Source organism: Chiloscyllium plagiosum, unplaced genomic scaffold (genome assembly GCF_037043375.1).
Source record: "Chiloscyllium plagiosum isolate Xiang-an unplaced genomic scaffold, Cpla_swu_hap1 HiC_scaffold_18, whole genome shotgun sequence".
In the NCBI taxonomy this organism is placed as follows: Eukaryota; Metazoa; Chordata; class Chondrichthyes; order Orectolobiformes; family Hemiscylliidae; genus Chiloscyllium; species Chiloscyllium plagiosum.
In genome coordinates this window covers 50221421-50235817 of record NW_028270156.1, presented here as the reverse complement: position 1 = coordinate 50235817, position 14397 = coordinate 50221421, and the positions used below count along the sequence as shown (strand labels likewise).

At 39.1% G+C, this 14397-nt stretch overlaps 1 protein-coding gene across 3 annotated transcripts in view; it reads left to right on the top strand.

Annotated features, from left to right (window-relative positions):
* eps8l2 (EPS8 signaling adaptor L2) overlaps window positions 1-14397 on the top strand; it is a 178622-nt gene that overhangs the window by 158299 nt on the left and 5926 nt on the right. For all 3 annotated transcript variants that reach the window (XM_087996608.1, XM_087996610.1, XM_087996609.1), the window contains exons 16-20: window positions 3229-3340; window positions 5008-5139; window positions 5819-5978; window positions 9744-9927; window positions 11485-11617. In XM_087996608.1, coding sequence (XP_087852734.1) covers window positions 3229-3340; window positions 5008-5139; window positions 5819-5978; window positions 9744-9927; window positions 11485-11617 — 721 coding nt within the window. The remainder of the gene's footprint in view (window positions 1-3228; window positions 3341-5007; window positions 5140-5818; window positions 5979-9743; window positions 9928-11484; window positions 11618-14397) is intronic.

The window sequence follows — 14397 nt, the reverse complement described above, 5'->3', positions numbered from 1 at the left end:
AGCATGCTGTGGAGAACTGGTACAATTTACTTTCTCCTCCTCTTCTGCTCTTAAAACAGTCTGGAGAACTTCTCTGTATTAATATTCTCCAATGGGTCAATATCTAAAGACTCTGTGATCCATAAAATTAACAGATTTCTTAATTTGATCTTTTTTGCAGCTTTCTAAGTCTGTAACTTTGATTTTCTTTTTATTGTTGTGAATTTCAAGAGTTAATTGAATAAAAATGTCCATTACTCTGTAATGTCACAATATATTGACTCAAATGTTTTTTGAATCACAAGAGCTTTGTGACTTCAACTTCTAAATGTGGTCTCCTGGGCATCCCCAAATTTAATTGCTTCACTATTGGTGGCTGTATTTTTATTTGCCTTGGCCCTAAGCACTGGAACATCTCCTCTTCTCTTTGACCAAGCTTTTAATTATCTGAATTATTCTTTCCTTGTTTGATTCAGTGCCATAACCTGTTTGACAATGCTCTTGTGTGTAATCAAATTTTCAGCTCCTAGTGGCTAAATGTTGGGTAAATAAATGGAGTATTAATTCTCCACCTGATTTCTGTCATCATGTGGATAAGGTGAAAAATGTCCTTTCAACTGCTATAACATGCAAAGTCTAGCAACCAAATACATAGTTTAGACGTTAATTTCTGAAAATTATCAAAATTCACATTAGGAAGTGCCTTCGATACGGCAACAAAATATACTTCGGAGAGATTTTGAAATGCTGTTGTGATGAACTGGAGCACCAACTCATAAACCGAGATGCCATTTGACACCTGACACCTACTGCTGCAGTTATTGATCTCTGCAGGAAAGTGCAGAGGTGCTTCTCTATAGGAAGGTTCTTTCATTGCTGCTCTTCTTCACATGTTGACAAGCAGCATTGACTGAGTCCTGAGGTAGCTTATCCAGCCTCTCAATGACAGTCAGTGAATGATGCAATTTGGCCAACAATGATACAAAGGAAAATAATAGCTCAATAACAAAGTTGCCTTACCGCTAACAATTAGAATCTATCAATTTGCAGCAACTCCATTGGAAAATGAAATCTCTTTTGATGCAGATTTGAAAACAGGAGTCTAAACATTTTCAAACTTTGCATCCTAAAGCACCCAAGGGACAATTTAGCCTTTATGTTCTATTAAAATAGAAGCATGTATAATCTGCCAAATTGTTAATCATGGTTGGATTTCATTCATTTGCCTGTAGTTGATTAATGGTGCTCTGCATGCTGGTGCTGGTTTACTTCACGAATCAGTTTTCCACAGCCCCACAATTAGTTACAGTGACTAAATGAAGAAAGATTAACTAACATGGTATATTGCCATAAAAGTAGTGGTAAGCTAATACCTTTAATCCAGTTTGACAAGTTGAATATGGTCTTCCTGTGTAGTACTAAGTTATGTGAAACAGAGGTTCTGTACTGAGCTAGCTAAACTAATCCAGAAAGGGCTTCAATTAGTCTTAATGCTAATGGTAAGAAAAGAAAAATTGACCTGGATGTCCAATCACTGGCCTGTCTCCCTTGCTGAAAATTATGCCAGTGCAAAAGAAAGGAATTGACTCACTTAATATATTCCCATGGTGCATTATCTTGCCTAAACAAACAAAGCTAAGATTTAGTTGCTCAGGTTAGCTGGTCCCCCGCAAGGAATTCAGCCAGTCTTATGACTACAATGTTTGGGGTACGTTTCAAGTGTATTAATGCCTGTCTCAACTGCCTATCTGATAGTAGGCACTGATACACAATTAGTTTTACCACCTTCTAACAAGTTGAAAGTCAGTTACTTGTTGGTTCTGATATAACCTAAACTGCATTCATTGTTAGATGAAATGAACTGAAGGAGTGTGAGGAATCAGAAGTGTAATATCATATCCGCATAACAATTGCAGTAAGATTAGTCTGCCTAGTATTAGAAAGTGATTTGGAGATGACGGTGTTGGACTGGGGTGTACAAAGTTAAAAATCACACAACACCAGGTTATAGTCCAACAAGTTTAATTGGAAGCACAAGCTTTCGGAGCGCTGCTCCTTCACCAGGTAGTTGTAGGAGCAGCGCTCCAAAAGCTATTGCTTCCACTTAAAATTGTTGGACTATAACCTGATATTGTGTGATTTTTAACTTCGTATTAGAAAGCATAGCATACAGCAGTTAAGTTTACACAGTTTGATACCAGATTAATTGATTACAGAAATTGATTTCCTCCATTTCATGAAAAAGCCATTAGCAAACCTACAATTTTATTTTGGCAATTGAGAAATTGTCACTGGAACAGTGTATTGAATATCAGCCTAATGTTCTTACAGATAGATGAGGTGTGTTTACCAAAAACATTATTCTGTTAGTAATACTTCTATTTGAGGTATTTTTCTGAAAACACTGCACCACTCTAATTGTATATGATCTAGCCATCACATCAATAAATATAGATGGCATCTGGATTTAAAGTATGGTATTGAATCTAGCACGTAACTAGAAGTGAATATAAGGTATGGACTCATTATATATGTAGCAGTGTGTTCTGAATGGCTGGGATTTGGTAGAAGAATTGAGATGTTTTTCTTGAACTCCCTTAAACAGGCTGGCTATTACATATTACAAAACAGAGATGATATTCAGTTTTTGTGGATAAAACAGTGATTAGTGAAGGATCTTTACTGGAAAAAAAAGTGAAACACAGCATATGGAAGAGTATGGGAAAAATAAACTTGAATTTAAACCTTCTTTGGGAAAAGGCCTCTTATTACAATGGTTATTCAGGCAATCGTTAACTTATTGTCAAGATAGTTATATTGGTGAAGACCAAAAGACTCAGCACCAGGAACAGAACATTTAATTTTGTGGGTTTTGAAATTTCTCATTCGGAGTCATGCTTGGTGTAGCCAAGTTGGCAACTGAGTCCTATAACCAGTAGGTCATTGATCCTGATGAAAGCTTGCCTCCAATGCCAGATACAGAGAATTTTCGGGTAGGTTTGAGGACATTTGAATAGTATTGACCAGTTTTTACTATAGCTTGCTATCTATATATCTGATTACAGCTTCAACCTCCTATTGAAGGGCTAGTGATAAAACAAATGTATAATGTCTCATACCCACAACCACATAGGGGAAGAAAGATCTCCAGACTTTCTTGTCTTTTAAAATTCTTTTTTGGTAAATGATTATCTGTCCTCACTAAAATATTGCATGTGTTGTTTAGAATGGTTCTTTCTTTTCCAATAGAAATTACGAGGCACAAGGAATCCAACAACAGAAAAGATATGTTCGAATAGTATATGATTTTGTGGCAAGGAATGCCAATGAACTCTCTGTCCTAAAAGATGAGATATTGGAGGTGATAAACCATTCTCTATTTATTGTATGCGTGTGTTTAATACTAATTATTATTTAATATTATGCCTCCTATTTACTCAAGATATGTTTAAAAACAAGGACCCATCGAATGTGAGTAATTTAGTACCTGGACAAGTGCATATCAATCCACTGAGAGAAGTCTGCACAAGTAATTTGTTGCTGTTCTGTGCCATTACCTGTCATCAGAAGTAGAAAAAGTTAGAGCAGTAGAGTTTTTACAGAAGTGAAATGGGGGAGGCTGGGAAGAAAAACACAGGAGAGTGTCTGTGATAGGGCAGAAGATGGGGACATATTAAATGCTAGTAGCATTTATGGTGTCATTACTCACTGGGAATAGCGCATTAGAAGTCAAGCTGTAATATTCCCCAAGTCATCGCAAATTTGAGAATTTGATGAGATGGACAAATTATCCAATTCTACCTAGCTATCTAATTTGGGTTAAAAGAATATGTACACCTTCTTTCATCTGCAATAAGAGAATAGCTACTTATTGTAATCAAACTGTCACCCAAAATAGTAGAAAAATGCAGAGGAATTGAATTGCTAAACTTGAACTGTACAATTTACACCTTTTTAAAAATTTCTCATAATTATGGACACAGACATGAGAAAAAAAGACATGTATACGAAAGGTGGGGTCAGTCAGAGAAAGCAGAGTTCTGACACCACTCCAAATCACCGATGGTTCTTTCTCGATTCTTTGCTGAGGATACAAGATTGTGGGATGTTGATTTTCAGTCACTGCTTGACAATTTGTCTGTACACTGTCTCTGAAGGTAGTTTTCTGTTTTTCCTTTGAAAATGATTTACAGAAAGGACAGCTTGCAGAGCAAAGGTGAGGGAGAATAGCTAGCTACTAGGAATTTTCTTCTTCTGCATAGGCAAGAGAGGTGGAACCATTGTCTTTGTAAGCTGGATGTTTCTGTTTTCTTGTCCATGCACCAGGCTATAGGCACCTGCCTAGTCACCAATCATGAGATTGTTACTATGATGAGCACCCCTGAACCTACTACAACTGGTGCTAGTTGAAAAGCCAATCAAAAGCACTATCTCTAGGTAGAGTTACCTTGCACACGTACGAGCAGTGCTGATTTGTCTGGAATTCTGCCTCACTGCCTGAATAAGGTAATGCTCAATATGTTCCAGTACTTTTTCTTTTAAAAGTACAAACACCTTCAGAGACAGCTTCCTTAATTTAGAGTAGTATATTTTCCTGCTTTTCAGCCATAGTCCCCCAAAAAAGTTGATTTTACAGTGGGAATAGTCAAAGGGAGTGATATGTGAAAAGGATCAAAAGATTTACTTCTTGGATGTCAAAATGCAGAACAGCAAACAACCTCTATCCAAAAACAAAACGAAGACTAAAACCTACCAAGAATCAGAGAGAAAACAGGCTTGGGGAGTTCGCAGGAGAGTGCAGGAAAGATTATGGTCTGAACTCGATACTGAGGCTAGAAGTCTGTCAACTGCCCAACTGAAAGTTTTGGTGCTGTTCCTTGAGCCACTTTAAGATTTGCTGGAACATATTAAGTTGATTGAGCACTGCAATATTTGCATGAGACCAAAGTGAAAAATTAAAGTGTTAAATCATCAAGAGCTCCAAATCAAAACTGTTAACAATCTAAACACCTGACTCTCTCCCTGCAGGTAGTGGAAGATAACAAGCAGTGGTGGAAGCTGAAGAGCAAATTTGGAGAGACTGGCTATGTCCCGTTTAATATGCTGAGTGTAGTAAATATCGATGCCATCCCCGCCCAGTCTGACTACCTTTACAGCCAGGTAAATGATACTGCACAAGAACGTCACTCAAAGATATGGTTCAGGCTGTGCATTATTAATAATGTTGTTGTAATCAAAAGATCGTCTTTTATACTAGTCCAACTTAATCAATACTGAATAATGAATCTGTAATGTTAGATGAATTATTAGTTTCTTGTGGGGACCAGTGAGAAACTTCACAATAATTGTATGTTTTATATTATTCCCTTTGCACCCCCAAGAATGCAGAAATTTTCTGCAATGAGGCGTCTTGTTTAAATGCTCGTTCTAGACATTCTCCCAGGGACAAGTGACTGTAATAGGATGTGTCATGGCAATTGCCTAATATATATGTATCTACACGGTTTGTTGTAGCACCATTATTTGTGGGGTGTTGGATTTATGTAGAGTTTAGCATGTCATACCTATCTATATTTAGTCACTTTTTATAAAAGATCTGTTTCCAGGGTGGAATCTGTGGTAGAATAAATTACAAAGTGAATTTGGGAGAGTGGGGTCTGGAGGAATACTATTATTTGCTTCATGCTTTCTTCAGGTCATGATGGCATTTTGGTGGCACAGGAAAGTTCTGTATTTGATATCCTGACATTCTGTCATCTCCTACTGTACCAAAGGTCAGTAATTCAGATAATATTGTGACAAAGAAGCTAATACTTTATCAACACTTAATTTATTTAAGAGTGGCCAACGATACAAAGGAGAAATGAGTTCAAGAGGAACCGGGCCTAATACGCCAGGCTACATTTCACCTGGACCCTTTACCGGTCCTGGCCATGTGAGACATGGAAGCCATGAGCTACCAGGACTAGCAAACAGGCCCTACTCAAGAGACAAGGACCGTAAGTAAAAAAAAGTCATCAACTCTAATATAAATTTATAGGAAAACCACATCATAACGTAAGTATCTCTTTAATAAAGAGTAGGTTTCACTATCATTTCACTGATGCATCTCCTTAATAATAATAATTAATGAGGCTGATGTTAAGGATGCACACCTTCCTACAGTGTGGAAACAGCCCCTTCGGCCCAACAAGTCCACACCGACCCTCCAAAGAGCAACCCACCCAGACCCATTCCCCTATATTTTACCCCTGCACCTAACACTACGGGCAATTTAGCATGGCCAATTCACCTGACCTGCACATCTTTGGACTGTGGGAAGAAACCAGAGCTACTGGAGTACACCCAAGCAGACACGGGGAGAATGTGCAAACTCCACACAGTCAGTTGCCCGAGGCTGGAATTGAACCCGGGTCCCTGGAGCTGGGAGGCAGCAGTGAGACCCATTGAGCCACCATGTCGCGCTCGCATTGAGTGGCCTACTCCTGCACTGACTTTCCCATGTCTACTTTGTAATGAAACTATCCTGAAATAGTTGACATGAAAGACAGAGAAGCAATAACAATCACCTGATTTTACACATCTGACAGCAAGACCTAGCCAGCAAGTAAATGTGCAAACTTTGATTGCAGTTTTAAGCTGGTTGAAAATGATGCTCACCAGTTTTCTGGAGTTCTAAGATTTGCCAACAGCATTCAGGGTTCCCTAGAGGAACATTAAAAATTGGACAACTTATCTTCAATTATTTTGCTCAATTATTTGAAAGGCCAATCATTTTGATTTCAAACCTTAGCACTCTACCATCAAACTATCCCCTGGCATGTAGCTACACCATGCTTTCCTGTTTCTTAGTTATGCTCTGCATCCTGTCCCTATCTTGTTGCTGTCCTGTCTCCACTGCTCAGGAGTAATGCTTCCTGCAATTGAATAATCTAACAACACTCCCTGTTGGGGATCATGTTTTAAAAATGGTCACTTGTGTAAGAAATACCAGTGCTCATGAGGTTGTCTCCTTCCTGAAAAAATAATGCCCGAAGGCAGAACGCAAAGTGGCCAGAAAAATAATGTGATATTTCTGAGGTCAGACATTCAGCTGGGAATTTGCCAATATCCAGAAGAGACCCTTTGAGAAGTGAAAATGAGGACTTGTCTTCAAGAAAGTCTTTGAGTATTTTGGTTTGGCATGGTGTCACTCTATAGCATTTCATCAATAAATCATGATATCAGGAATGAGCTAGGCAAAAATGAAAATGTTTTGTTTAAATCTCCAAATTTAATAAATTAAATACACATCAGGAAGCAGTGGTTTATGCATAATTAAGTAAATGTACTACAGCCATCATAATTCATTTTTCATGTGTTATAAATCATTGTTATGTACAATGCCAAAGGAAGCTGTGCAGTCTATTGAGTCAATGCCAGCTGTCTGTAGAGTAATCCAGTTGGTCCCATTTTCCTGCTTTATCATCTTGGGACCAATTAATCTGTTCCTCAGGTGATGACATATTTCAAAACATATGATTATTTAGAGATATAGACAAGCTGACTAACTTGTGCAGTCAATATAGTAAGATGTTTTATTTTGCTTTTAAGAAAATCAATTTTCTTTGATAGCAAAATGCTATGGTGCAGCCTTCTAAAAACTTGTAAAGCACTTCCTTTACAGGGCCTCATTTATTGTTTGCTCCAAGAGTCTTAATCATTTGTTGTCAAGGGTGATCGTCAGGAATGCTGTGGTACATGCCAGTTCCTGTACTCTGCCACACAGCATGCTCCTGATTTCAGTAATGTCACCAGGCAGTTGGACAGTAGATTTGTGGGGCTTTCACAGAGTAGGATCAAAATGTGTTAAAGTTTCACGAGGTGTAATGAGCACTGATTGTTGCCAGAGTTTGTAGGTAACTAGGAGGCCAGGACATTGGGATGAGATAGGTGGAGACTGAGGTGCTACTGAGACATCTGGGAACAGGATTGGTTGCCTGCATATGGGGTTATGGTGACTAGAGATTGGGAATGCATCTCTCCTTGGTGAAAGTGAGGACTGCAGATGCTGGAGATCAGAGTCCAGATTAGAGTGGAGCTGGAAAAGCACAGCAGTTCAGGCAGCATCCGGGGAGCAGGAAAATCGATGTTTCGGGCAAAAGCCCTTCATCAAGTCTGAAGCCCTCATTCTTGATGAAGGACTTTTGCCCAAAAAGTTGATTTTCCTGCTCCTTGGATCTGCCTGACCTGCTGTGCTTTCTAGCACTACTCCGATCTTGACATGCTTCTCTCCTTGCCCTGGACAACACTTCAATCAGATCTGATTTCAAAGTGAAACTGTTCCTCTTGCACCCGGGGCAGTCACTCAGTCTAGATCATGTTGGTGATTTATTGACCTGATTAGAAGACAGGTTAAGTTATAGAAGACATAGAGTAGAGAAAATAGGTGAGCATGCAAATTGGATGGATTGACCAGAGATTGACAGAGTTGTGTGGAGATTCAACTATTCAGTATGTTTATGAATGACTTGCATAATGATTATGCAAAATCTTGGGAAATATGACGGAATTTATCTTAGGAAAATGTGATGTTATGCAGTTTAGCAGGAAGTATACAGGAGCTGAATATTATCTTAATGGAGAAAGACTGTAAAATCAGACTGCAACAGAATAGAGTGACTTCGGACTCCTCTTGCATGAATCACAAGATGGTTAGCATCCAAGTTCAGCAAGTAATGAAGAAAGCAAATGGAATGTTTGCCTTTATTTCAAAGGGAATTGATTTTAAAAATAGAGAGATTTTGGAAAAGTATACAATAACATAGCTGGAACATTGTGTGAAAGGTTTTGAGCCCCTTATCAAAAGCAAAATATACTAATAATGCAGGTAATCCAGAGAAGTTTCACTCAGTTGATACTGGGTATGGAGAGATCCCCTCATGAGGAGAGCTCGAGTTGTTCGGGCCTGGACTCATTAGAATTTAGAATAAGAGGCAAGCTTTTGAAAGATACAGGATCCTTGGAGGTGTTGACATGGTAGATGTATAAAGGTTGTTTTCCATTTTGGGAGACTCTAGGACCAGAGGGCATAATCTCAGTTTAAAGGGCCATCTATTTAAAACTCATGTGAGGATAAATTTATTCTCCAAAGGTAATGAACCTGTTGAATTCTTTACCTCCGAGGGCTGTCGAACATGGATTGTTAAGAATATTAAAGGCTGAGATAGAGAATAAGAGGGTTATCGGGAAAAGGCAGCAAAGTGAAAATGAGGGTTATCAGATCAGCCATGATCTCTTTGATTGGTGGAGCAAACTTGATGGGCTGAATGGCCCAGTTCTCGTCTTACATCATATGGGAATAAATTTGCCAATTCCATAATCATTGATGGCATAGTAAATAGTTTGTTTAGAATACAGTCACTTTGTGGATGGGTTCATTGTTCTCAGTGGTGAGTTTTGAGAAGATTTGTAGCTCAGGTTGAGGTTCTGGATGTAGGGTTTGTTCGCTGAGCTGGGAAGGTTCATTTCCAGACTTTTTGTCACCCTCGTAGGTAACATCTTCAGTGGACCTCCAGGCAAAACTTGCAAGTAGAGTTCAACACAAATAAGTTCAGATCAACCAATTTGAACCAAGAAGAAAAACATTTGAGTGTTTTTGAAATGGTGACGCTCCTAAGAAGACTGGGCATTCTAAAGATTTAGGGGTCCATGTAGGAAAAGCAATTATTGTTATGAAAGCATTTTTTAAATAAAAATGTTGGTTTTGTTTTTTTTAAAAACAGACATAATGACACAGATGGATGAAGTGAATGATGAACTTTTACATTTAATAACTGCGAGCAAAACAAAACCACCTTCTCGCAATTTTATGGTCCCAAAGCAGTCATCCATTCAAATACCACTAGGTTATGAATCTAACTCAGATGATGTCAAATCCTGGTTGGAAGCAAAAAGCTTCAGCAAAGCGTAAGTAATATTTTAACATGATTGCCTACTACGTATAAGCATACAAAATGAACAAGAGAAGATCAACTGATTGATTCTAATCCAGTAACTTTGTAACATAAATCAGCCCCATCTGCACTGTCCATGTGTTCAATTTCCACAAAAAAAAAAATGTGGCATCAATTAATAACTGAAGGATAGCTTTGAAATCTAACACTGAAAACAGTCAGGTCTACCTGACAAAAAAAAATCCAACTCCTTGTGCCTATTTTTTTTTCTTTGTTGCTAGAACAGAGTCAGTACCCTAAAGTGAGGAAACTCTAAATCTCCTAGTTATAGATATTTTTTTAATTTTACCCCCACCCTACTGCCTAACTGCGGTAGTGCATATATTTTCCCCAGCACCCATGGTGTGTGTGTAGGTGCGTGTGTGTGCAGGTATGTGAGACACTGAAAGACAACAAGTGTACAACTCTTTATTCAATTTCCACCACCAGGAAGAAAGGAAACATCCAAGTGGCCAGTGACTTGTGCCTATTCTTGGAAAAAGTCATATTATTGGATAATTTAGCTTTTTTCTAGTGATGGCACCATATAGTTCTACTATAAACCACTGACTAGATTGCAAAAGAAAAATGCTTAGTGATTTTTATGTTTTATGGTCACATTTTTACTAGTAGATGCAACTATACATTTATTTGCACTGGATGGCAGGGGATGTCACAGACAAATGTTAAATGTTAACAGTAATTTCTATCCTCCTGTCTTACAGTTCTTGGGCAGAAAACAGATTAATTTTTAATGTAATCAGTTGAAGGATCTTTTTTCAATGACCTTAACTTGCCCTATTTCAATGAGATCTACTTAAAGATTACAGTTTTGAAATATAAAAAGGAGCAGGTAAAATCAAACCTATATTTGGACTGGTACGGAGGGCTGGATCAAATAGCGAATCAATTTTGAGCAGTACTTTTGCTCCGAGATGGACCAAGTATGGAGTGCACATGCAGATGGATTAATTCCATTGGCTGGCGTGCAAACTTACAAGCACCATCTATCCTCCTGGTTATTTTTCTGGAAGTAGAATGAAGGACTACCGACCAGCAAGCAGTGGGTACCTAAGGGAATTAAATGCCCTTGTGAGGCCTATTGTTGACCAGTAGATCCTCCAGGATGTTGGGAACTATACCAGCTTGTGGAGGTCACCTCCTGGTAGGCCGGATTGAGGTCAGCCCTCCACAAAGACTTTATGGTCTTCCCATAAGCCTAGTCACAACTGCGCTACAGTCACTTTGCGGATGGGTTCACCATTCTCAGTGGTGTCCTGGCTGCTGAAGGCTCAGGCCTTCACTGCTTCTGGAACGTACTCCTACGTTCTGAGACTAAGCCTTCAGTACTTCTGAAATGTAACATGAAGAATGATGTAGTATCATGTGATAAATATGACCTGATGTAATGTTGCATTAAATAGTCATCATTCTCTCATGCTTCTTTGGCCTTGATTTGCCTTGAACTGTAGACAATGTGAGGGAAATATACAGATCCCTTTAATCTGAACTCTTTTTTTTCCAAAAACAGGACAGTGGCTGGTCTGGGTATACTGACAGGAGCACAGATATTTTCTCTTAATAAAGAAGAACTGAAGATGGTGTGTGGAGAGGAAGGTGCTCGAGTGTACAGTCTAATTCAAGTACAGAAGGCTGAGCTAGATGTAAGGACCAATGTCCTGCATTCTACTAATGCCACATTTTTTTCCCATTTCTTCCATCAGCTGATTTACTATAAATGATGTACAAAGCAAAAATTCCTTCTGCATTTTGCAAGCTTGAGAAGGCACAGCAGTAAAACATTTTGGAAAGGCCTGGCAAACAGTTAAACTGTGCTTGGAGTATTTCTTCTGGTAGTATTCATGCAAACACTGACCAGTGTGTTCAAAGGGGATCACGATTATTTTACGAATAGGAAAGGTTTAGCGGGATATGGGCCAAATGCTGGCAAATGGGACTAGATCAGTTTAGGATATCTGGTTGGTGCGGACATATTGGACCGAAGGGTCTGTTTCCGTGCTGTATAACTCTGACTCTATGTCATGGTTTACTTGAGCATAGAAGGAATTTAGAAGTTGAGATCTAAATTGATTTTATCAGCTCATATAATGGATATCTAGCAATGTTAAACTGTCTAAAACTAGGTTTCACACATAAATGTCAAGACATGAAATGGACTGGCCCAAATCTCAATTATTTGGGAAGGAAAGACCTCAAGACCAGTACTTCCAGCTATAGACTCTGCTAGTGCCTATCTGATTGCAGTATTACATTTCTTTCTGATCAACATAAAATAACTCTTTTCCATGACAGTATCAGTAAAGGTACTTCTGACTGGATATGGCAGGACTGCAGAACTTAATTGAGATCTGTAAGTTGGGGGATCATTTGGTTCTGTCTATCATTTCCTGCTTAATGCTTTTTGGCATACAAGTAATCTTTTGAAAGCTTCACAATTATTACTCCCACATAACGGTACCCCTAGCAAATATTATCATTGTTTCTTCCATTTCCATGTTGAGATAATGTATCATGAGAGAAAATAAGAACAGATTTGAACAACAACTCAGCTCCAGGATATCTCTGCAAGAGATCTTCAGACTAGCCATCTTCAGCTGCTTCATTAATGGCCTTCCCTCCATTATGCGGTCAGAAGTCGGGATATGTAATCATTGGTGAATAATGTTCAGCACCATTTATAACTGTTCAGATACTGTGAATCAGATATTGTGTCCAAATGCAGCAAGATCTGAACAATATTCATGCTTTGGCTGAAAAGTGGCAAGTAAAATTTCCTGGCAAGCAACACAAATGCCAGGAAATGAGAATCCCTAATAATAGACCATCTTACCATAATCTCTTGATATTCAATGACATTATTGTCACTGAAACCTCACTGTCAACATCCTGGGGTGGTGGGGGTGGGGGGGTGGTGTAAGGTACCTTTAACTAGAAACTCCACTAGACTCTGTATATAAACACAGTGGTTCCAGGAGTAGGTTAAAGCCAAAGAACAATGCAGCAGGTAACTCACCTTCTGACTCCTTAAAGCCTGTCCACCATCTACAAGTCACAAGTGGGAAGTGTGATGGAACATTCCCCAATTACCTGGATGGGAATGCAACTTCAACAACACTCAAGAAGCTTGACACCACAAAGCAGCCTGTTTGATTGGTGCCACACTCCATCCACAACTGACGCTCAGTAGCAGCAGTGTGTCCTATCTACAAGATGTAGTGCAGACATTTACCAAAGATCCTTAGTCAGCCAGCTTCCAAACCCATGAACACTTCTATCTAGAAGGACAAGAACAGGAGATGCATGAGAACACCACCACCTTCAAGTTTCCCTCCAAGTCACTCGCCACCCTGACTTGAAAATATCTTGCTGTTACTTTAATGTCACCAGTTCAAAATCCTGGAATTCTCTCCCTAACAGCATTATGTGTCTATCTACAGCAAGTGGACTGCATTGGTTCAAGAAGGCAGCCTACCACAACCTTCTCAATGGCAGCTAGGGATGGGCTGCCCAGCCGACATCCCACGAGCAAATTGAAAACAAAATCTCTTATGCTCCTGACACTAGTTTCAGACTGGTTCAGACTGAGCTATATTGTATGCGCTGCCAACACTTACCAGTTTGTAGTTGGGTAATTTGCTGCCAGGAATCCCCTTTCTTTGGCTGTGTCTTAGGGCAGACTTGGTTTGCAGTAATAGAGTAAAACAACTAGTGAGTCTCGATGACAAGAGGCCCATGTTTTCAACAAGACGTCATTTACAGTATATTAGTAATCAGTTATAACTTAGTAAACGTTGTTATAGAGTCATAAAGCACAGAATCAGACTGGTTGGTCCACTAAACCAGCCAACCATAATTCCAAACTAAACTAGTCCCACCTTGCCTGCCTTTGGCTCATATCTCATAACCATTCCTACTACTTAACCAAATGTCTTTTAAATGTTGTAACTGTACCCACATCCACCACTTCATGTGGAAGTTCATTCCACAGATAAACCACTGTCTGTTTAAAAAAAAATACCCTCATGTAATTTTTTTCTCCTTTCACCTTAAAAATACAGCCCCCTAGTCTTGAAATCTCCCACCATAGGGAAAGACACCTACCATTCACCTTATCTATACCCCTCATGATTAGATAAATCTCTAAGGTCACCCTTCATCCTCCTAAACTCCAGTGAAAGAAGTCCCAGCCCATCCAGCCTCTCCCTGTAACTCAAACCCTCCAAGCCTGGCAACATCCTGGTAAATCTTTTATAAACCCTCTCCAGCTTAATAATATACTTCCTATACCAGAGTGACCAGAACTGGACACACTATTCCAGACTAAGACAATTAGAGATGTGGATATTGGTCTTCACCCTATAAAATCTTATGATGTTCTGCCTTTTCCCACCAATGTCTGATTGGATAGAGCTTAATGCAGTCT